At 42.7% G+C, this 23,826-nt stretch overlaps 3 protein-coding genes across 10 annotated transcripts in view; 2 read left to right on the top strand and 1 right to left on the bottom strand.

The window, feature by feature from the left end:
* Positions 1-5,035, top strand: part of rhot1a (ras homolog family member T1a) — a 63,526-nt gene extending 58,491 nt beyond the window's left edge. For all 6 annotated transcript variants that reach the window (XM_071395287.1, XM_071395292.1, XM_071395306.1 and 3 more), the window contains one exon: positions 3,441-5,035. In XM_071395287.1, coding sequence (XP_071251388.1) covers positions 3,441-3,558 — 118 coding nt within the window. In that variant the 3' untranslated portion in view covers positions 3,559-5,035. The remainder of the gene's footprint in view (positions 1-3,440) is intronic.
* A 262-nt stretch (positions 5,036-5,297) lies between these two features.
* On the top strand, positions 5,298-10,997 carry LOC139572685 (uncharacterized). Of its 2 annotated transcripts, none has more exons than XM_071395366.1 (10): positions 5,298-5,630; positions 6,011-6,088; positions 6,199-6,231; positions 6,451-6,537; positions 7,112-7,209; positions 7,809-8,098; positions 8,343-8,471; positions 8,681-8,776; positions 8,895-8,969; positions 9,583-10,997. In XM_071395366.1, the coding sequence occupies exons 1-10, from the start codon at positions 5,568-5,570 to the stop codon at positions 9,732-9,734; spliced, it is 1,101 nt and encodes a 366-aa protein (XP_071251467.1). In that variant the 5' UTR covers positions 5,298-5,567; the 3' UTR covers positions 9,735-10,997. The 2 variants fall into 2 exon arrangements, with proteins under 2 accessions (XP_071251467.1, XP_071251475.1); XM_071395374.1 differs by having other exon boundaries at positions 9,586-10,997.
* A 3,080-nt stretch (positions 10,998-14,077) lies between these two features.
* Positions 14,078-22,619, bottom strand: c1h17orf75 (chromosome 1 C17orf75 homolog). Of its 2 annotated transcripts, XM_071395387.1 has the most exons (10): positions 22,212-22,619; positions 21,429-21,512; positions 20,693-20,818; positions 20,199-20,327; positions 19,999-20,059; positions 19,403-19,522; positions 18,707-18,771; positions 18,393-18,526; positions 16,144-16,247; positions 14,078-15,990 (listed from the first exon to the last, which is right to left on the bottom strand). In XM_071395387.1, exons 1-10 carry the CDS (start codon positions 22,364-22,366, stop codon positions 15,778-15,780), a joined length of 1,191 nt encoding a protein of 396 aa, XP_071251488.1. In that variant the 5' UTR covers positions 22,367-22,619; the 3' UTR covers positions 14,078-15,777. The 2 variants fall into 2 exon arrangements, with proteins under 2 accessions (XP_071251488.1, XP_071251497.1); XM_071395396.1 differs by lacking the exon at positions 21,429-21,512 and having other exon boundaries at positions 22,212-22,489.
* Between the last annotated feature and the right edge of the window lie 1,207 nt (positions 22,620-23,826).

Below are 23,826 nucleotides of genomic sequence, written 5' to 3' on the forward strand. Positions count from 1 at the left end.
TAAAACACAGCATGGAGTCTTCTGTCTAGTCCTATGGTAAAACACAGCATCTGACAAACTGGGGGCTAAGGGACAGCTGTTTGTCACTGGCTGGGTAGATGCAGGTATGTTGGACGTTGATGTGGCAACGGCAAGCACTGTTGGGGGAGGAGATTGCTGTAGCCTTTATTATATGAAGAGATTATAATGAAGGCTACAGACATCGGGCTACACATCCACGTACTTTGGCCTCAACCTTTAACAAACAACAGGCTTTGATCTGTTTTCCAGTGTACCTGATGGAACTCACTAACTACCTTTTTAATGGGCATCTATCATTACTTTTGAAGGTACCGGTCGATGTCTTAGTCCTACAAATAGCTGGTTGGTCTGGTTTGTGTATGGCTGCTTGCTGAAGAAGCATTGTTGGGCAGTATGCTGGTGGGAGGAAGGTATTGCTCTTCCTCTGAGGTACATGTCATGGTTAAGCAGGATGGTAGTTGTCTATCTAATGGACTCTTCCTGCTAAACCTGCTTGAATGGGTTAGGGTTTCTGCTGCTGTGGGAGTCTGTCAGATATCACTGTGAAGATTAATGGGTTGTTGAGCTGTGTGTGTGTGTGTGTGTGTGTGTGTGAGAGAGAGAGAATATGTGTGTGAGAGAGAGAAATATGTGTGTGAGAGAGAGAATATATGTGTGTGAGAGAGAATATGTGTGTGTGAGAGAGAGAATATGTGTGTGAGAGAGAGAATTGTGTGTGTGTGTGAGAGAGAGAATTGTGTGTGTGTGAGAGAGAGAGAATGAGTGTGTGTGTGTGTGAGAGAGAGAATATATGTGTGAGAGAGAGAATATATGTGTGAGAGAGAGAATATATGTGTGAGAGAGAGAATATATGTGTGAGAGAGAGAATATATGTGTGAGAGAGAGAATGTGTGTGTGTGAGAGAGAGAGAATGTGTGTGTGAGAGAGAGAATGTGTGTGTGTGTGAGAGAGAGAGAATGTGTGTGTGTGTGAGAGAGAGAATGTGTGTGTGTGTGAGAGAGAGAATGTGTGTGTGTGTGAGAGAGAATATGTGTGTGTGAGAGAGAATATGTGTGTGTGAGAGAGAGAATATGTGTGTGTGTGAGAGAGAATATGTGTGTGTGTGAGAGAGAATATGTGTGTGTGTGAGAGAGAATATGTGTGTGTGAGAGAGAGAATATGTGTGTGTGTGAGAGAGAATATGTGTGTGTGTGAGAATTGTGTGTGTGAGAGAGAGAATGAATGTGTGTGTGTGTGTGTGTGTGTGAGAGCGAGCGTGCGTGTGTGTGTGTGTGTGTGAGAGCGAGAGAGAATATGTGTGTGAGAGAGAGAATATATGTGTGAGAGAGAGAATATATGTGTGAGAGAGAGAATGTGTGTGTGAGAGAGGGAATGTGTGTGTGAGAGAATTGTGTGGGTGTGAGAGAATTGTGTGTGTGAGAGAGAGAGAATGAATGTGTGTGTGTGTGTGTGTGTGAGAGAGAGAGTGTGTGTGTGAGAGAGAGAATATATGTGTGAGAGAGAGAATATATGTGTGAGAGAGAGAATATATGTGTGAGAGAGAGAATATATGTGTGAGAGAGAGAATATATGTGTGAGAGAGAGAATATATGTGTGAGAGAGAGAATATGTGTGTGTGTGAGAGAGAATATGTGTGTGTGTGAGAGAGAATATGTGTGTGTGTGAGAGAGAATATGTGTGTGTGAGAGAGAGAATATGTGTGTGTGTGAGAGAGAATATGTGTGTGTGTGAGAATTGTGTGTGTGTGAGAGAGAGAATGAATGTGTGTGTGTGTGTGTGTGTGTGAGAGCGAGCGTGCGTGTGTGTGTGTGTGTGTGTGAGAGCGAGCGTGTGTGTGTGTGTGTGTGAGAGAGAGCGTGCGTGTGTGTGTGTGAGAGAGAGAGAGCGAGTGTGTGTGTGTGTGTGTGTGTGAGAGAGAGAGAATGTGTGTGTGTGTGAGAGAGAGAATGTGTGTGTGTGAGAGAGAAAATGTGTGTGTGTGGGAGAGAGAGTGTGTGTGAGAGAAAGTTAGTGTGAACACGAGATTGTGTGTTTGGCAATTTATAATTTAGAGCTTTCTGCTAACCTCTGCACTTCAGAAATTTCTCTCACTTCTAGAGCCTCTCCTTCTCCCCTCTCCTCCTGCTCTCCTTCTCCCCTCTCCTCCTGCTCTCCTTCTCCCCTCTCCTCCTGCTCTCCTTCTCCTCCTGCTCTCCTTCTCCCCCTCTCCTCCTGCTCTCCTTCTCCCCTCTCCTCCTGCTCTCCTTCTCCCCTCTCCTCCTGCTCTCCTTCTCCCCTCTCCTCCTGCTCTCCTTCTCCCCTCTCCTCCTGCTCTCCTTCTCCCCTCTCCTCCTGCTCTCTTTCTCCCCTCTCCTCCTGCTCTCTTTCTCCCCTCTCCTCCTGCTCTCTTTCTCCCCTCTCCTCCTGCTCTCCTTCTCTCCTCTGCTCCTGCTCTCTTTCTCCGCTCCCCTCCTGATCTCCTCCTCCCCTCTCCTCCTGCTCTCCTTCTCCTCCTGCTCTCCTTCTCCCCTCTCCTCCTGCTCTCCTTCTCCCCTCTCCTCCTGCTCTCCTTCTCCTCCTCTCCTCCTCCTCCTGCTCTCCTCTCCTCCTGCTCTCCCTCCCCTCTCAGACTCCTGTCTTCCCTCCATGTTGTTGTTTCATACTGTTAGTACTGTATGTTATAGCCAGGCTTGTGCTCAGTGGACCTAGAAACTGAGGCACTATATTCAATCAGTACAGTCAAAATGCTTGTTCATTTCCACCTCGTGTACCTATTGAATGTGACCTGGACGTAGGGCTTGTCTCTTGTTTCTGTTTCCCTAGCAGAACCTCCTCCCCATCCCTCATGCTTTCTGTCCATAGCCCCACCTTTACTTTCCTCGCCTTTTGGCTTTCACCCAATATATAGTAGTTATTGTCAGCTTGACCAAACAAATCTAATGTTCCAGTAACAGCCACTCACATGTTAGTGTATGCGGTACTGCTCGCATCACGGACTTAGCCTGGTTAAACTAGCCTGAACACTGAACTCCCCATTCTAGGGACGTGAAACAATGGTGAGCGCAGCGTTCAGTCTGGTTTAACCAGGCTATCACAGACTAGCTCATTTTCAGAAGACAGCCTGGTTAAACATGATATACTGTCTTCTGAAAATGAGCTAGTCTGTGATAGCCTGGTTAAAAATGATATACTATCACAGACTAACTCATTTTCAGAAGACATTATATCATGTAAAGAGGTTGTATTGGTACTACAACATTGGTACTATCGAACAGTTTGACTGTACCTCTGTTTTTGTAGAGATTTGTTAAGGAAGCTCAGAGAACATGACTTTGGTTTGTCATTTGTCAACATGTGATTTGGAAACGAGGCTGTATTGTTGTATTCATTTCTTTATCCCCCCACTCTCTCTTTCTTTCTCCCCTCCCCCCTCTTCTCAGGCACATGGCTCAGGCAGACCTGAAGAGCTCTACGTTTTGGCTAAGGGCAAGCGTGGGGGCAACCGTGTTTGCAGTCCTGGGCTTCGCTATGTACAGAGCTATCCTCAAACAACGATGATCAAGATAGACACAGGATGCATGAGATGACCCTTGACCTGCCCCCCACCGCCTAGTCTCTCCCCTTTGACCCCTCACCCCCTCCCTGAAAGAAAACATGACCTCCAACATCCCACAATCCTCTGCCCCCCTTCCCCAAAAAAGAGACAACTACTGAATGAAACGGAACTTCCAGCCCATCTGAACCAGCCCTGATCCCACATCCACCCTACCGGAGAGGGAACAAACCAGAGAAACCACATCCACCCTACCGGAGAGGGAACAAACCAGAGAAACCACATCCACCCTACCGGAGAGGGAACAAACCAGAGAAACCACATCCACCCTACCGGAGAGGGAACAAACCAGAGAAACCACATCCACCCTACCGGAGAGGGAACAAACCAGAGAAACCACATCCACCCTACCGGAGAGGGAACAAACCAGAGAAACCACATCCACCCTACCGGAGAGGGAACAAACCAGAGAAACCACATCCACCCTACCGGAGAGGGAACAAACCAGAGATTGATTTTATAGATTTGAAACGGAGAAAAAAACGAGTCATCTTTTGCAAACTGTGTTTTGTTTTTCTTGGGGGTTTTCTTTGGGGGGGGAAATGTCACCACAAACTCACATTGTGTATATTGAACACCATATAATCAATCTACTGCAGGCATTCTGGTATCGTGTGATCTGGTCTAGTCTTGGGGTTTTTTCTTCTCCAGGTCAGACAGTAGTAGTTGCTGGTTGTTTTTAAATCTGTGTAGAACCCGGCCTTTTTTCTCAGGTCAGTATTATAGCTAGCTGGTTTGACCCCCAGAGCCCGAGAAAGCAAAGAAGGCAGCCGCATACAACTCACTACAAAAGGGACTGAACATTTTTGTTTATAGATGTGTGTGTATATATAAACATATATATATTTGCTCGGGTACTTAGAGAAATACCCAACCAGATTACGGCGTGAACAAAGCTTGCCAGTGAATAAAGTGAGCCTACAGGAATAGCTGCAAAGTCAAAGCCATTTTTAACGTTGAAAAGGTAATGGGTTTCGTGCATGCATTTCAATTGCTATTAATTTATTAACCTGTTTTCTTTGGTTTATCTGTTTGGAATGGTTTGTTCAGCATTGCCCGAAACAGACACACTTCAAGTAGATAATGCATTCATTTTCCATGTGTTTTTGTATATCTAGTATTATCAAAGCCGTTAATAATGACATCCATCATTCACTTACTCTGAAAGACAAGACTACAACATTATCATGACTCTATCTGCTTTTTCCTCCACTTGTTTTTTCTTCTTCCTGTTATTAAAATAGCTTTTTTCCTTTCATATTATGATTCTATTTTTCTGTTCCACTATTATGCCTAAAGATTACACTATGTTAATAACAGCCATGCAGTGTACCTCTGACTCCCTCCTTGAACCATGGACGGAACTGTTTATTCTCATCATTGACTTTTCCAACATTTACAATAAACAACTGTGTGATCTGATACAGGTGTCTGCAACATGATTTGATCCATTCATATAACATACACATTATCCCCCCCCCTCGAACTATTCCCTGTCTTTTAGCAGTGTGTCAGAGCAGTGTGTAAATGTTGAAGTCATCTGATTTCTTCAAATCCACCATACTTACATTTTCATTGTACAACATGTCACTTAAAGTGTAGCCTGCTTTTACTAACATTGAATCCTTTGAAGAATAATGTACTCTTCATTGAGCTCAAAATTCTCAGTGGACAAACACCTAAAGTGTGGGTACATATAATGGCTAGGCAGGCGCGTATAGTTCAACACACACATAGTCAACGTCAACTTGACCTTAATATCCCATACGTTTCTATACCGAGTGACTGCAAACAAGGGACAAACAAACATTTTGTGGGTCAGAATGGAGAAGTGGGCAGGTGATGGAGCCAGTGATATCCCAGTTCTCAGTGAAAGGGGGAAGTCACCCGTCGACTAGTGATACTGAACAAGAACTAATAACAGGATTTAGTATAAGTGTTAACTTCTGAAACGATGTCAACGGACAGGCAACAGCTGCTTTTCGAGGGCTTCTTGAAGAAAAGGAAAGATACAATGGTAAGACAAAGCTCTCAAATATGTAAAAAAACTTGTCACATTAACAGCTCAATTACTGGACTCAGTTTACTTGGTAGTTGTTGGGGAATTGTTAGATTACTTGTTAGATATTACTGCACTGTCGGAACTAGAGGCACAAGCATTTCGCTACACTCAAATTAACATCTGCTAACCATGTGTATGTGACCAATAACTTTTGATTTGATTTGATTTGTTGAATACTTACAAGTGACCGCTTTTCCAATATTTTTGTAAACTGCTTTCTATTTATGCCATACTACTGTGTTTTACTTTGTTATTGCCAGTCAGTCATGGTTTGTATCCAGAATCAGGTCTTCACTATCTGGAGGGACACTGAGTCTTTGTTTTTTCTCTTTTAGAAAATGAAGTGGTCAACCTATTGGTTCAGGCTCCAAAACACAACATTATTCTTCTACACTAAGAAACATGGGAGTGCTGTGAGTATTGCCCAGCTGTGAGAAGTCCTTCAATGTTTTCAGCGGAAGTTGAATGTTATTTACACTGTTCAAAGTAGTAATAGTTTTATGATCTTCTCTGTCCCCCACAGTCACACCTAAGAGGCCTGTACTACATCTACACTGTAAGTCAAACTGCTTTTATTTCATTTGGTCGGAAAGCCTTCATGCTCCTTCTAGCCAGACAGACAGGAACAATTGCCCTGGACTTTATTATACTTTTCCTTGTGTTCAATGAGCATTACCCACTATTCCATATGCCCTAGTTACAGCTGCTTAAAAGTATACTATTTACAAGTATGTATAGCACTTTGTCTGAAATAGAAGTGTTGTTGTTGGGTCAGGTGCAGTCTGTGCGTGAGATCCAGAGGGAGAAGCGTAAGCACTACGTGTTTGAAATCACCATGAAGAATGGGAAGAGGAAAGTACTGGTGAGTCACACAGACAGCTCTACTCCCACTTCAGGTGTACAGAACCGTGTGGTGTGGGCTGTGCAGGCTGCCCTGTTGTTTCAGGATGTGGTCTGTTACTAGTGTCACTACAGAACCGTGTGGGCGCCGATGCCTGTGTAGGTTTAACATGTGGTTTCAGGATGTGGTCTGTTACTGTCACTTCATACTGACTAATGGGAATTTCCCAAATGTAAGTAGCAGGTGAAGAAGCTGTCTATTGTTCAGAAAGATCAATTCAACTGTATTAAAATCTTTTATCAGCTGTTTACATTTTAGTCATTTAGCAGACACTCTTATCCAGAGCAATTAGGGTTAGGTGCTTTGCGCCTAGGTTTTGCACCTAGTCGGCTTGGGGAATAGAACCAGAGACCTTTTGGTTATTAATCCAACGGTCTTAACCACTAGGCTAACTGCTACCCAGCTGGGTTCTACAGTACTTGGATTGCTTAAAGTAATTTAACACTTCCTCTAACAATTTAGGATCATCTTTTTAACTCAGACTGTAACAATGTCCTAAATTCATCCCTGCTACCCCCTGACCATGTGTCTGTAGGCTGCAGAGACAGGTGATCTGAGGAGGGAGTGGATTGGCCAGCTGTGGAGGGCCATGCATCTCTCAGGCCCAGGCGGCACAGTCCCAGGCTGCATACGGTAACAGAAAGCTCAGGATTATTGAAACACTACTGCACTGTTTGTCATTACATTACACTGTAGTAAGTTATCAGGAGCTCATATCTAGAACGACTTCCAAAAAGTTAATTCAAATTAGGCTAAATAACCTATGAGCATCGTAAGTTAAACCTTAAAAAATAACTGTTTGTAACAATCACAGTGCTAGAATAGATGAAATCTGTGCAGGTGTATTTGAAGCTTGAAACTACTATATAGATATGGGAGGATTGGCTATGCAGACAGCACAGGAGGTTGGTGCCACCTTCATTGTGGAGGACGGGCTCGTGGTAATGGCCGGAGTGGAATGGTATCAAACACATGGTTTCTATGTGTTTGATGCCATTCCATGAGCGCCGTTCCAGCCATTATTATGAGCCGTCCTCCCCTCAGCAGCCTCCAGTGGCAGACAGAGCCTAAGCAACAGCTGTCTAAGATAATGCTTTATGTATTCCTGGTGAGCATTTGAGTGCCTTGGAAGGCATTATCTGCCAAAATGTTGGTTTAATAAAATATAGTGGGAAACATTAGTTTTATTTCTGTCCATTTGAGTGTTGCCTGTCCGTCTGTTTTGTCTCCAGACAGCAGGATGTGAGGTCTGATGACCTGAAGGTCAGAGGTTACTTCAGCACCTATAACAGCTCAGAATGTGACAGCATGACGGAACCACTGGGGGTTCATCGACCCCTCTCTGCACCCCTCAACCCCTCCACCCCTGACCAAGACCTAGACCAGGGGGACAGGAGTACCCACTGCCTCTCTGGCCCCCTCACCCCTGACCAAAATCTGGGGCACAGGGCTACCCTCTCTCTCTCCCTCACTGACGAGCTCAGTAGTGAGGAAGCCATATGCCAGAACACCATCTCACATTGTAAGTAGAGCATCAATGGGGTGCTAAATCCTCTGTAAACTCAGCAAAACTTAAGTGTGGAAATATGTTTGTTTTTTCATTCACATTTGCTGTGCCAGGCAGTTGGAGGGGAACAATGGTTTGGTTGTCTAGTGGAAAGAGGAAATTGGCACGTTGTGGCATTTAATGCTTTGGTGGTGAGGTGGGGAGCCAAGCTGTATCTTCAGCTCTGAAATATGGCAACATCTTTTCACTGTAATTTCAGATGGAGAGGAAGATGAGGACAGTGTCCATAGATTTAGAAGGAGATGTGAGGAGGAGAGAGATGAAGAAGAGGAGGAAGAGTGTAAGGAGGAAGAGGATCAGTATGACTTTCTACCAGCCCCCCGGAACTGTGAGTACTACCCTCATGGTCACATCAGTGTGTCATTATATGTCATAAATCAATAAATTATCAATCATAAATGTCCTAAATTCTTCCATTATGGAGACCACTGTATATGATACAAAATACCAGTAGATATCATATTACATGATAATGACTTATGTTAATGGTCTGTGTTTGATAAATGACCAAAAACCTACCTGCTATTTCCTCTGTAGCTGAGTATCACATCAACCAATCAGATGAAGACTTGACTGATGGAGAGGACCTCTATGACTTCCCACTGTCCAATAAGAGGGCAAGTGACCGCCAAGGTGAGATTATGAAAATGTTTATTTTTCAATGTATTGGATTTTAAATTAATTCAATATTTTTTATTTGTTTACCCACAAATTAAAGTGCATTTGGGTTTATTTTCATGTTCTATCTCAGATTATAGTGAGATGACAGAGAGCATCTATGACGTCCCCAGTTCCCTAATGAGGAGAATGTCTGAACACACACTTGGTGAGTGTGACAGCAGTGTTCTAGTTCTAATTCCCTTTTCATACATTTCTGTTTGCTGCTCATTTTATAGACACACAAATGTAAGGGCCCTTTCAATCTATATCCTTGAATAGCACGATGTACAGGTCATTTTTATTTATCCTTTATTTAACTAGGTAAGTCAGTTAAGAACAAATTCTTATTTACAATGACAGCCTACCCCGGCCAAACCCGGACGACGCTTGGCCAATTGTGCACCGCCCTATGGGACTCCCAATCACGGCCAGATGTGATGCAGCCTGGATTCAAACCAGGGACTTCAGTGACGCCTCTTGCACTGAGATGCAGTGCCTTAGTTGAGCCGACATATGCAGCGTTTACCGTGAATGCAGTCTCCGCTAAGAAAGAAACATTGCCTTTAAATGTAAATCACGCTGTAAGGCTGAACTTCTGCGATACGGATTGAATAGAGCCCTAACATATCCTGAGAATGGTATACTTTTATTTAAAGGAATGTGTAGAACCAGAAGCAAAGTAGACACTATTTCCCCCCTATCTACCCCATGCAAATCCTAACCAGACTCATCATCAGTATTAACAAAAACACACGCATCTTTATCCCTCACTTTCATAGCAGAGCCTTACCCTGGAGGTGAGATACTGGTGGAGGACAGGGGCCTCCTGGATGACATGATGGCCAGTCTGGGTGGCGGGACGGTGGGCTGGATAACAGGTGCTTCTACTGGCTCTGTGGAGCCCTACGGGCTGGCTCATCATGGCTCTTAGGACTGGTATATAGTATAGACTCTGGATAATATAGACTGAATGAGTTTTCCTCATTCAAATTGTTCTATAAAGCTTGACGCATTCTGTTAGAGATTTAAATATGTTTACATTTGATGTAAAAAATCTAATTTGTCATGATATTCTATTCTATTGACTTCTCTTTTAATACAATCTACTGTCAAGGAAATACCATATTAAATAACCAACTTTATACTGTCAAAGTGTTCCACTTAGTATATAATGTGAGGAGAGAGGTATTATAGTATTCAGGCAGACCCTATCCTTCTTTTTTAGGAGGTAGATCAGCTTTAATATTGCAGATACATTGTGGCTTCTATCAATGTAATTGTCTGCATCATTTCCAATCCCCCATGTATTTTTTTTGTAAATATATACAGTATATATTCTTTTAAATATATATATATTTTAAATATATTTTGCTTCTTTATTATTTTCCCCTAACCCTACCGCCCCTTCTCTACTTGGAGTAAACAAATGTAATATATTTTCCTACTTTATTATTTTCCCCTAACACAACAATACTTAGGCTTCCACTTCCAGGTTATACATACTACATACATTTAATGGAAAATATATTTTACATTAGTTATCTTCTGTTTGTTTTTAGTCCCAGCCTTTAGCTACCCTCAACCCCTCCCAATTTAGATTTTTATTTTATTTTATTTAACCTTTATTTAACCAGGTAGGCTAGTTGAGAACAAGTTCTCATTTGCAACTGTGACCTGGCCAAGATAAAGCAAAGCAGTTCGACACATACAACAACACAGAGTTACGCATGGAATAAACAAACATACAATCAATAATACAGTAATACAATACATTTCTGGCTGCCATATATTTTTCAACTGTGCTGTGATGTTTCACAAAAGTTCTGAACCTTTCTATTCTCATAGTTTTTACAGATTGTAAATTAAAGATAAACACCTTTGCTAAGATTATTATTATACTATTGATCAATTGACTATGACTTTTCAAATCACCCAGCAGAGCTATTTGCAGAGTTGGCTCCAAGTAAATTTGGCAATTTTTCTGCCATTTCTGAACCTGCGACCAAAAACTAGCTACATATGGACAGCACCAAAACAAATGATCCAATTATTCTGTCTCTTTGCAGCAAAATCTGCAAAGCTGGGATGGTTGTAGCCCCATATATATAACATTCTATTGGTTGCAAGAATGTTATATAATATTTTAAATGGAAAAACTCCGGAGTCGTTTTTTGGTCCTTAATGCAAGGCCGACAGATAAGTTCCTTACCTTCTCCCCTTTCCACTTGCCTCCTCCATTTTTGTGGTAATGCTGCAATCAGTTGGTTGTAATTTTGGATAGAGCAGACAATTCCATATATTTTTGTTAACTGCATGTATGAAATAACTCCACCAGTCCTATTTCTGATATAATTTACAAAGATTATACTGTCTTTTTTTTTAAATCAATTAGTATATTTGATTTCAACCATCATATTTTTTCTAATATTTGTTATGTCTTTTCTGGTGGATTAAACTGAAATTGCAACCAGCTTTCTATTGCTTGTTTTAAAAATAGCGATATTTTGGAGATGATTTCATTTTCAAATAACCGAAAGTGAGAGGTTGTAATCTGAATGAAGGTAAAAAGGCCATTCTTGAACACGGGGTGATTCACTCTTACTAATCTACTAGAGCAGGTATTCTCAGACTGGGGTACTATGCGCAATGCCGTTGGGGGTACGCCAAATAAAAATGTGATTCACATAATTTTGTAAAACATTTTTAAAACATTTTTTTATTTGATTTTTTATTCACATTTCCAAACAGTCCATTTAGTAAGGCCCGCGTCCATAGAGACACATACCACCAGTTACTACCAGCAGTACTACACCTGCACCTGTCGACGACACAAGTTGTTCTGCTTCCACGAGCACATCCAATGCTAGCATCAGTAATTCTACATTTGTGGTTAGCCCAGCTAGCATGGACACTGACAGTTGAGAATCTGATGCAGCCGAAGAGCTACTGCCCCCTTACCCGGGAAAGCACTGAACATCAGACAGGGACGTTGGACCATCGAAGAGGCGCAAATATGATGAGAACTACGTTGTTTTGGGGTTCACTTAAATTGGGAGTAGTGCCTTTCCTCAGCCACAGTGTGTAATATGTGCAAAAGTACTATCTCACAACTCGATGAAACCTTCACTCTTGCACAGACATTTAGAAACAAAACATGCCAATTTGAAAAATAAGCCACAGGAGTTTTTTGTCTGAGAATTTAGACGACTTTCGAGTAGTAAGACATGTATAAAAACAACAGATACCATTAATAAGAAGGGGCTAGAATAGTCTTATATGGTGAGCTACCGAGTGGCTAGGACAGGCAAGCCCCATACTATTGTGGAGGACTTAATGGGACAATGCTGGGTGGAAGAACTATACATACAATGTCTTCATCAAACAACACTGTTTCACGACGCATCAGTGACATGGCAGGAGATGTTTTGAAACAATTACTGCTTTGCATAGAAGCCAGTGAATTATATGCGTTACAGCTGGATGAGTCAACAGACGTGGCAGGCCTGGCACAGCTCCTGGTATATGTCTGTTACGTTTATGGGGGGTCAATTAAGGAAGACATCCTCTTCTGGAAACCAACACAACAGGAGAGGATATGTTTAAAGTATTGGACAGCTTTGTGACATCAAATGGACTTTGGTGGTCAAGATGTGTTGGTACCTGTACTGATGGTGCAAAAGCCATGACAGGGAGACATAGTGGAGTGGTAACGCACGTGCAAGCAGTTGCTCCCGACGCCACTTGGGTACACTGCAGCATCCACCGAGAGGCTCTTGCTGCCAAGGGAATGCCTGACAGCTCGAAAGACGTTTTGGACACTACAGTGAAACTGGTTAACTTTGTTAAAGCAAGGCCCCTGAACTCTCGTGTATTTTCTGCACTATGCAATGATATGGGCAGCGACCATGTAACGCTGGATATCAAGGGGCAAAGTATTGACACGTTTTTTTGAATTGAGAGACGAGCTTAAAGTTTTCTTTACTGACCATTTTCACTTGTCTGACCGCTTGCATGATGACAAGTTTCTCACACGACTGGCCTATCTGGGTGATGTTTTTTTCACGCCTGAATGATCTGAATCTAGGATTACAGGGACTCTCCACAACTATAATCAATGTGTGAGGCTATAATTAATAAGCTGGAGCTCTTCTCTGTCTTCATTAACAAGGACAACACACAGGTCTTTCCATCATTGTATGGTTTTTTGTATGCAAATGAACTCAAGCTTACGGACAATGTCAAATGTGATATTGCGAAGCACCTGAGTGAGTTGGGTGCGCAATTACGCAGGTACTTCCCAAAACAGATGACACAAACTGGATTCCTTATCGCTTTCATGCCCTGCCTCCAGTCCACTTACCGATATCTGAACAAGAGAGCCTCATCAAAATTGCAACAAGCGGTTCTGTGAAAATGTAATTTAATCAGAAGCCACTGCCAGATTTCTGGACTGGGCTGCGCTCAGAGTATCCTGCCTTGGCAAATCGTGCTGTTAATGCCCTTTTCAACCACGTACCTACGTGAGAGTGGATTCTCGGCCCTCACTAGCATGAAAACTAAATACAGGCACAGACTGTGTGTGGAAAATGATTTAAGACTGAGACTCTCTCCAATACAACCCAACATTGCAGAGTTATGTGCATCCTTTCAAGCACACCCTTCTCATTAACCTGTGGTGAGTTATTCACAATTTTCAATGAACAAATAAGGTTTTAAATGTAAGATGGCTAAATAAGAGCAAAATTCTTGATTATTATTATTTGTTCCCTGGTCCTATAAGAGTTATTTGTCACTTCCCACGAGCCGGGTTGTAACAAAAACTCACACTCATCCTTAATAAATGTATTGTATAGTGTGTGTGGCAGGCTTAAAAAGATGGCAAAAAAGTGTGCTGACCCTGGTGCTAGAGGGGGTACGCAGCTGGAGGTTGAATGTGTGAAGGGGTATGGGACTATTTAAAGTTTGGGAACCACTGTACTAGAGAACCAGTTCGGATTAAGTATAGTTGTTGTACGATTGAAGCCTTTAGTGAGGTCTAATGCTTTAATATTTAATCATTTCTGCCCGTCCAAATTCATATTCATTATATAAATAGGCTCGTTTAACTTTGTCTGGCTAGACACTCCAAATAAAGTGGAATCTTTTTTGCTCATATGATTTAAAAAAATAAAAATCGTTAGGTGTAGGCAGGGCCATAATTACATAGGTAAACTGGGACCCTATTGTTTCATATAGTCAGAAATCAGATCACATATTCATGATTCAGTCCACACAGAGGATTCACTATTTATACAAGTCAAACCACAGATCAACATGATAGACACCACATTAATAGACATTAAATTGTACAGGATATTTAAATGCACAGTTAAAAGGTTGTATGATCAGTCACCATTGTCCACTACAATAGCTCACAGACTAACATGTCACTTGGTTCACAGTTTAAAGGACACACCTTCACAGACAATATTGCTTCATTTTCACCATGATATACTTTTAGAGACGTAGACACATTGATAGGAAAATAGAACCTACGTAGTTGCTGTCATACAGGCACAATAAACCATGTGGGTTATTTAGCCCTGAACATACTATCATTACAATAGGGCTGGTGAAGAGTAGTGAAGGTCATTTTTGTAACTTAACTGACAGTGACAGTAGATCACAGGAGGTTGGTGGCACCTTAATTTGGGAGGACGGGCTCATGGTAATGGCTGGAGAGGAAAGGGTGGAATGGTATCAAATACATCAAACACATGGTTTCCATGGTTTCCATGTTTGATGCCATTCCATTCACTCCGTTCTGGCCATTATTATGATGAGCCGTCCTCCCCTCAGCAGCCTCCTGTGAAGTAGATATACAACACGTTGGCCACTACAACACTAATATTCCCTACTAAGGAATGTAAGGATTAACCACATTAAGGAGTATCTTTAGATAAGACGAAGACTGCAGTCAGCAACAGAAATACAAAAACAAGCAGCGCATTAATTTAGTCATTTAGCAGAAGCTCTTATCCAGAGTGACTTACAGTAGAGTGCATACATTTTCGTACTGGTCCCCCGTGGGAATCGAACCCACGACCCTGGCGTTGCAAGTGTCGTGCACTACCAACTGAGCTACATGGGAATATCAGTGTAGCTATTTTTTTACTGGTGAAATCGAGTAAGTAACAAAAGCTGATTAAAGTGATTTGTGCATTGTTCCACTATGCAGAAAAGCAGGATTGTACTGTAGTATGTAGATAGCATACTGACATGCAGACAAAAGGCAAGCAAACTAATCATTTAAAAGAAATACAACATTTGGACATGCTGTAAGACAAGCGAAACAAATTATTCCGATGTTGAGATTTCTAATATGGGTTATAACATACTGATAGTGTTTCCATTAGTTTATAGTACTGTGCGTTTTAATACCAGCAAAGAAAACAATAGTGTTAACATGACTTTGGATATTTTAGAGTAGTTTTTAGAGTTAATTCTGATCCAGATACAACATACTTGGTCTGTTTCTTCTGGGTAAATGCTATTCAATCACACCGCAAATGGAAGACAGTGACGCCTGTAAAACACCAACGCTAAAGGAAAAGTGCCAAAAACAGATACACACTGACATCTAGCATGGAAGAGTTCCAGTGTGAGGAGACCTGGGTCAAATACTTCAACATCCTTGTGCTGTGCTTGATTTAGTTAGTCTGGTACAACAATTTAACAAAAGAAATGGACCCAAAAGTGGCCAACTCAAATCAAGCGCACACCTATTTCACACAGGTCTGGGCCTGTATTCACAAATCCACATCTCAGAATAGGAGTTCTGACTTATATAGGATAATTTATAAATACAGGCCATGGTGTTGAGACTGGGTGGGTTATTGTTGAACTATCGCCGCCCTCGAGGTGTCACTGTCAATTGGAGTTTAACTATCGCCGCCCTGGTGGCTGCGGTGTGTCAGTGTCCCTCATCCCTATCCTCATCCCTGGGCCTGCTGTTCGCTGAGGAACTCGTCCAGCACGCGGATGATGCTGCAGGCCTCAGGGAGGCCCCGGTGCTCGGCGTGGGCGTTCTGGAGCAGCACGTCCCCATTCCCACAGCCCTGCAGGAACTGGCAGCAGCGGAACAGAGCGTAGTGACTCGACTCAGCCTGGCGGATGAACCGCTTCAGACTGTTCATGTCCTGGATGGCCTGGGGAGAGAGGGGGCAGAGGAGGAGAGAGGGGGGAGAGAGAAAGAGCATGGATGAGAAAACATTAAGCCATTTTAAACATGGCCTGGACATACAGTATTTATATAATGTTTTAAAGTGATCCACCTGTCTGTGTGCTGTGCGGTTGCCCACCTTGAGTTTGAAGTTCTCCAGGATCTGTCTGAGGAGGAAAGGGTTACAGTGCTCTGCTGCGTTCAGGAATGCCTGGATCCAGTCGTCACAGAAACGGTTACTGACTGTGGAAAAAGGTGTGAGAGGGATGACGGAGTGATTAGCCAGTGTGTAGTCTGTGACGATCATTCATGGAAAATGTATTGGTGATTCTATGTCTGTGTGTACATGTACAGTGCCTTCGGAAAGTTCAGACCCCTTGACTTTTTGCCACGTTACAGCCTTATTCTAAAATGGATTCAATAATTATTTTACCTCAGCAATTTACACACAATATCCCATAATGAAAAAGTGAAAACAGGTTTTTGTACATTTTTGCAAATGTATTAAAAATAAAAAACAGAAATACCTTATTTACATAAGTATTCAGATCCTTTGCTATGAGACTCGAAATTGAGCTCAGGTGCATCGCTGTTTCCATTGATCATCCTTGAGATGTTACTACATCTTGATTGGAGTCCACCTGCGGTAAATTCAATTGATTGGACATGATTTGGAAAGGCACACACCTGTCTATATAAGGTCCCACAGTTGACAGTGCATGTCAGAGCAAAAACCGAGCCACGAGGTCGAAGGAATTGTCTGTAGAGCTCAGAGACTGGATTGTGTCGAGGGACAGATCTAGGGAAGGGTACCAAAAAATGTCTGCAGCATTGAAGGTCTCCAAGAATACAGTGGCCTCCATCATTCTTAAATGGAGGAAGTTTGGAACCACCAAGACTCTTCCTATAGCTGGCCGCCCGGCCAAACTGAGCGGGAGAAGAGCCTTGGTCAGGTAGGTGACCAAAAACCTGATGACAGATCTCTAGAGTTCCTCTGTGGAAATGGGAGAACCTTCCAGAAGGACAACCATCTCTGCAGCACTCCACCAATCAGGCCTTTACGGTAGAGTGGCCAGACGGAAAAGCCACTCCTCAGTAAAAGACACATGACAGCCCGCTTGGAGTTTGCCAAAAGGCACCTAAAGACTCTCAGACCATGAGAAACTAGATTCTCTGGTCTGATGAAACCAATATTGAACTCTTTGGCCTGAATGCCAAGCGTCACGTCTGGAGGAAACCTGGCACCATCCGTACGGTGAAGCATGGTGGTGGCAGCATCATGCTGTGGGGATGTTTTTCAGCGGCCGGGACTGGGAGACTAGTCAGGATCGAGGCAAAGATGAACGGAGCAAAGTACAGAGGTCCTTGATGAAAACCTGCTCCAGAGCGCTCAGGACCTCAGACTGGGGCGAAGGTTCACCTTCCAACAGGACAACGACCCTAAGCACACAGCCAAGACAACGCAGGAGTGGCTTCAGGACAAGTCTCTGAATGTCCTTGAGTGGCCCCAGCCAGAGACCGGACTTGAACCAGACTGAAATTCTCCGGAGACCTAAAAATAGCTGTGCAGCATTGTGCCCCATCCAACCTGACAGAGCTTGAGAGGATCTGCAGAGAAGAATGGGAGAAACTCCCCAAATACAGGTGTGCCAAGCTTGTAGCGTCATACCCAAGAAGACTCGAGGCTGTAATCGCTGCCAAAGATGCTTCAACAAAGTACTGAGTAAAGGTTCTGAATACTTATGTAAATGTGATATTTCAGCTTTATAGATTTGTAGAAATTTCTAAAAAACGTTTTTGCTTTGTCATTATGAGGTAGGTTGATGAGAGAAAAAAAACGATTTAATACATTTTTGAATAAGGTAACAAAATGTGGAAAAAGTCAAGGGGTCTGAATACTTTCTGAATGCACTGTACAGAGACCTGTTTTGTAGAGTGGTGTGGCTACAGCTGTAACACAGATCTGTATTTGTGACTGTGGGAGAGTGTCTGTTTGTTAGATTCGTTCCAATAGACCTGTGTGTGTGTATATATGTCCACAGGTTAGAGCAGTCACACAGACCTGTGTGTGTGTGTATATCCACAGGTTAGAGCAGTCACACAGACCTGTGTGTGTGTGTGTGTGTGTGTGTGTATATCCACAGGTTAGAGCAGTCACACAGACCTGTGTGTGTGTGTATATGTCCACAGGTTAGCGCAGTCACACAGACCTGTGTGTGTGTGTGTATATCCACAGGTTAGAGCAGTCACACAGACCTGTGTGTGTGTATATGTCCACAGGTTAGAGCAGTCACACAGACCTGTGTGTGTGTATATATCCACAGGTTAGAGCAGTCACACAGACCTGTGTGTGTGTATATGTCCACAGGTTAGAGCAGTCACACAGACCTGTGTTGGAGAGTGTAGGAGGGCTGGTGGAGCAGTCTATGACCAGGTCAGTAAGAGCCTCTGAGGCCTTATACAGAGAGGCTGTGGTAGTGTCTTCCTGGACCAGGCCCTGCAGACCTGCTGCCTTAATGAACCTACACACACATGAACCATATTCATTCATATTCACAGCACATACTGTGTATTCTTCTAGTTTAACCACAGGAATAAAGACTAGGTGTTTTCAGATTATTTTCAGAAGTGATACTCATTTATTAAACAGAATTTGACCGAAAACCCAATTTGGACTGGACTGGACCTTTAAAGTAACTCACCTAGCAACATCAGCCTTGGTCCTGTCATCTGCATTGGTGACCTCCACGTGTATGTGACTCAGAGCCTTCAAAACAATGACATGGGCCTGATCAGTGCTGCATTTTAAACAAAACTTTATTCTACAATGACATGAGCCTGATCAGCACTGTATATTAAACAAAACTTTATTCTACAATGACATGAGCCTGATCAGCGCTGCATTTTAAACAAAACTTTATTCTACAATGACATGGGCCTGATCAGCTTAACATAATTTCTTTGAAAGCATTATCCGACAATGACAACCAGTCAAAACTATTCTTGGACCTTTGTTTGTGCTCTAAGCTACACAGTGGCAACATTGATGAAAATGATGCGTTTTGAACTATGCAATGGCGTGACTGACGCCAACAAATGTCAAGATGTTTTGTGACAATACAATATGCTGAGAATATCTCATTTAGCATTTTTATGTTTCCACTTCCCATTTGTTTTGTCAAGCAAGATGGCTACTAGTCAGTAAAGACTCAATTCTAGCTTTAGCTAGTGGACACAGCCCAAGTAAGTAAAGTGAGTGGGTATATGGACAAGCAAAAAAATGACATAGTGAAGCATGGAGGGGAAGTAAATGTATTGAAAGAATGAGGGGAAATCACTGGTACAGGGGGAATTAATCACTATGGTAACAGTCAAATGATGGGTCAAAGGTGACTCACAGCATGTAGCAGGAAGCTGATGCTCCCCTGGACCATCTGTACCACTCTGTGGATGTGCATCACTGACTCCTCGTACCACATACTCAGGTAGGGCCTGATCTCAGTCTCTAGGTTTACCAGCTATATATATATATATACACACACACACACACACACACACACACACACACACACACACACACACACACACACACACACACACACACACACACACACACACACACACACACACACACACACACACACACACACACACACACACACACGGAGGACAGAGAGAGAGATAACACTGTTATAACCCTACACAGGGGCATGGGACTACCTATCTGTGTAGTCATTTTATATTTATCTATCTAGGATGGTGTTAAGTAGGTCAGACTGATAGCAAAACATTTCACAATGGAGAAGAAAAATCTGTGTTCTTATTTGAAAACGTCAGGTAGTACCTCCCCGTTTCAAAATAATGTTTCCCTCTTGAACACAACCTAGATGAGTCCCCTTCAGATAGAAATGTGTTTATTACAAAGGAGCCCTGTCCAAGAGTTGATAGAATCCAGTACAATTATATTATTTTGGTGATTCCACTTCCTGCTTACCTCAGGAGTCTGTAGACTGCTCTGCAGGCCTTGCACGTACTTGTCCAGTTCAAGTCTAAACGTACAGTCGATTAAGGAAATGGTTTATGGTTTAATGATGAATGGTTTATGAGTTTCAGTACCCATCTACACAATACAAGTCTAGACTGACTCTACATTATTAGGATTCAGAAAGAGCTGCATTAGCCTGTGAAGGATATAGGTTGAGGCCTTTCTCAGAGCCCCCCATGAGGCAGATTACATAGCCATTGCCGTCTGCGTCGGGCTGCTCTGGGGATCTCTCCTGCTCCAGGAGACAGCAGTAACAGCCCACCGCCGCCTCTGGGACACTGGGATGGGACAACAAACACATATTTATTATGAATGTAAAACACTGGGTTTACACTACTTTAGAAGTGTGCAGGCTAATTGATGTATACATAAGGAGAGAATACTTAGGTCTGATTCCAAATCAAGACCGTGCTTAGCTAGACAGAGCCAGAGACACACAGGCCTATATACACAGGCCTGTATATAGTTACTATATTGCTGATACCATACCTAAGCAATCCAATCAGATCTGTGAGATGGGCTCAACAGGTTCTTAAGGATATTAAAGCTGGATTGGTTTGAAATTAGGTTCAACAAGTTCTTAAGGAAAGGAGAGATGGGTTGGTTTGGAATGAGGCCCTTAGTTTAAGTTAGTTAAGGTCACCTGAGCTCCACGGCGGCAATGTTTCCCATGCCCCCCAGCAGGGCTCCTTTGCTCAGCCTCCGGGAGATGTAGCATCGTAGCTCAGGCTCCGCCTCTACCGGCAGGCTGCTGTCCACTAGGGTGAGGCTGTTGGTGGGGCAAGAGTCAGTTACCATGGAAACAGAGTGACAGGCGACCAATCAGATCTGATGAGAAAGTGGACAGCCAAAGAGGAGATGATAATGGAAGCCGAGGAACAAAAGCCACATCAACACAACATGAAGGCTAGATACAGATATAGTGAAACAGAATCTTCCAGTTTCCATGTGAGTCACAGAGCCTATTTAAATCCTTCCTTCCCACTTCTCTTTCCTTATGGTCACTGTGTAAGATGCATGATGTGACACTGAAATATCACGTTTTAATAACATAACAATATCATATCACAGAACTATATCATCCTCATTATAGAATCTGAGGCTGAAACAACTTGACGTCACAGAAAGACGACATCCCAAAAGAAGTAGGGTGAACAGTGTGTACAGAAGGAGGTAGATAGGTACTAGGCTTTGTGACTCCATATCCCAGATAGCCGGAAGCACACTGATGACATCATGACAGGAAAGAAACAGTGTTGATTCCAGGTTGATAGGTTTCCAGCAGCAGGCCCATGGATACGACAGAGAAGGACAACACTGAAAGCCACAGAAATAAAACCACTAGAGAAACGGACGGGTCACGGGGAGACCTTGGTTACCTAAAGTCTTCCTGACTGGTACTGGCTGTGGAATCTGTTCTTCTCTGGCTCCATGCCACGTTGCCCTCTGCAGTTGCTTCAGATCTAGACAGGTACTGTAGGTAGTTACTATACTCATGACTTGGTGGTTAGTTAGTGGAGAACAGAACAGCAAGTCTGAACTGACAGTACAGTAAGTCAGCAGCTGGATCCACAGTTGATGCCCACAGAGAACCAGTGAATTTGGGAGAAAGTGGTCACACAGTGACAGAGAAATTGGCCTCAAAATGCAGCTGGACTAGCTTGATGATGTTATCACAGTCAGCGGAGGCTGGTGGGTTGAGCTATAGGCGGATGGGCTCATTGTAATGGCTGGAATGGAATAAATGGAACAGGGTCCAACATGTTGTTTCCATATGTTTCATGTTTCATGTGTTCCATTCCAGCCATTACAATGAGCCCATCCTCCTATAGTTCCTCTAATGACAGTGTATGTATACAGATTGTCAGAGCATGAATACTGTACATTGTGAGAACCTCCAATGAGTCTAATAATATCAACAAAGTCAGACATTGGTGTGATTGGTAATGCATTTCCATTCATCCCTATGGAGAAGGGTGAGGGGACCGAGGTCCATAGATTCTCTATAGCCTAGTAGCTAAGGCAAGTTAACATTACACGTCATCTGCATATATTTGCATACCAGATAATGCCCTAGTTTAGCTCATTGTGTACTGTCAAAACAAATTGCTTGATGTAAAGTTAGATAGAGTCAAACAGAACATTCAGATGGAGAAGATTACCTGGTGCCTTGGTAGAGATAAATTGTATAGTAACAGTTCAACTGTATTTTCTGATTATATCCCATCTCTTCGTTATCATAATCCGTATCCTTTTCTTCCACGTCAATTGAATCTTGGAAGGAGGACGTTTGCATGGAAGTTTGCGAGGTAAACATGATTCCTTCGCAAGTATCAACAAATGACAGATACGGAGAAATGACGTTCAGTTATTTAGGATGCAGGTTAAACTGGATAAGAAATAATAACAATACGAGGCATGTGAATAGACTAACAACTTCCTTTACTGAAGAGACGAATCTATCATTATTTCTAAAGATCCATGATCTGACTCACGCATGCGGAGTGTAATTCCATGAATCCGTCGTTGTTTAAGGTCCGTGTAAAACTTGCTATGACATGATTTGGTCCAGGAAATAAACTGATCACATCAGTTATTAAAATAGCTAAATTATGCCCAAATTATCAGTGGTCGTTGCACACTTATAGCCATGTATTAAAGGGTAAAATTAAGTTAATGTTTCTGAATATACAAACAATGGCATAATAACTTTTGGGATATTGGCGTTCATTAGCCTGAACAGCCCCTAGTGGTCACTGTTTACCGGTCTTTTGAAGGTTTACTATTCGATGACAAATGGACTGTTTTATATCTAGATTCCATAGCCACAAAGTCAAAATTGTCTATGTGGTAAAAATGTATGTAAGCAAAACATGCATTTTTGGTCTTAATTTAATGTTATGACATAAGGTTATCTGTGTGGTTAAGGTTAGCGATTAAAGTTGTGGTTAGGTGTAAAATACTCCAGAGTGGCGTAGTGAGGTCTAAGGCACTGCATCTCAGTGCTAGAGGTGTCACTACAGACCCTGGTTTGATTCCAGGCTGTATCACAACCGGCTGTGAGTCCCATAGGGTGGCGCACAATTGGCCCAGCATCGTCTGGGTTAGGGTTTGGCCGGGGTAGGCCGTCATTGTAAATAAGAATTCTGGCCAAGATAAAGCAAAGCAGTGCGACAAAAACAACAACACAGAGTTACACATAAACAAACGTACAGTCAATAATACAATAGAAAAAATATGTACGGAGTGTGCAAATGTAGAAGATTAGGGAAGCAATAAATAGGCCAAAGAGGTGAAATAATTACAATTTAGCATTAACACTGGAGTGATAGATGTGCAGATGATGATGTGCAATTGGAGATACTGGGGTGCAAAAAAAGCAAGAAGATAAATAACAATATGGGAATGAGGAAGTTGGGTGTGCTATTTACAGATTGGCTGTGTACAGGTACAGTGATGGGTAAGCTGCTCTGACAGCTGATGCTTAAAGATAGAGAGGGAGATATAAGTCTCCAACTTCAGTGAATTTCGAATTTGTTCCAGTCATTGGCAGCAGAGAACTGGAAGGAAAGACGGCCAAAGCAAGTGTTGGCTTTGGGGGTGACCAGTGAAATATGCCTGCTAGAGCGCGTGCTACGGGTGGGTGCTGCTATGGTGACCAGTGAGCTGAGATAAGGCGGGGCTTTACCTAGCAAAGACTTATAGATGACCTGGAGCCAGTGGGTTTGGTGACGAATATGTAGCGAGGGCCAGCCAACGAGAGCATACAGGTCGCAG

This window comes from Salvelinus alpinus, chromosome 1 (assembly GCF_045679555.1).
Source record: "Salvelinus alpinus chromosome 1, SLU_Salpinus.1, whole genome shotgun sequence".
NCBI lineage: Eukaryota > Metazoa > Chordata > Actinopteri > Salmoniformes > Salmonidae > Salvelinus > Salvelinus alpinus.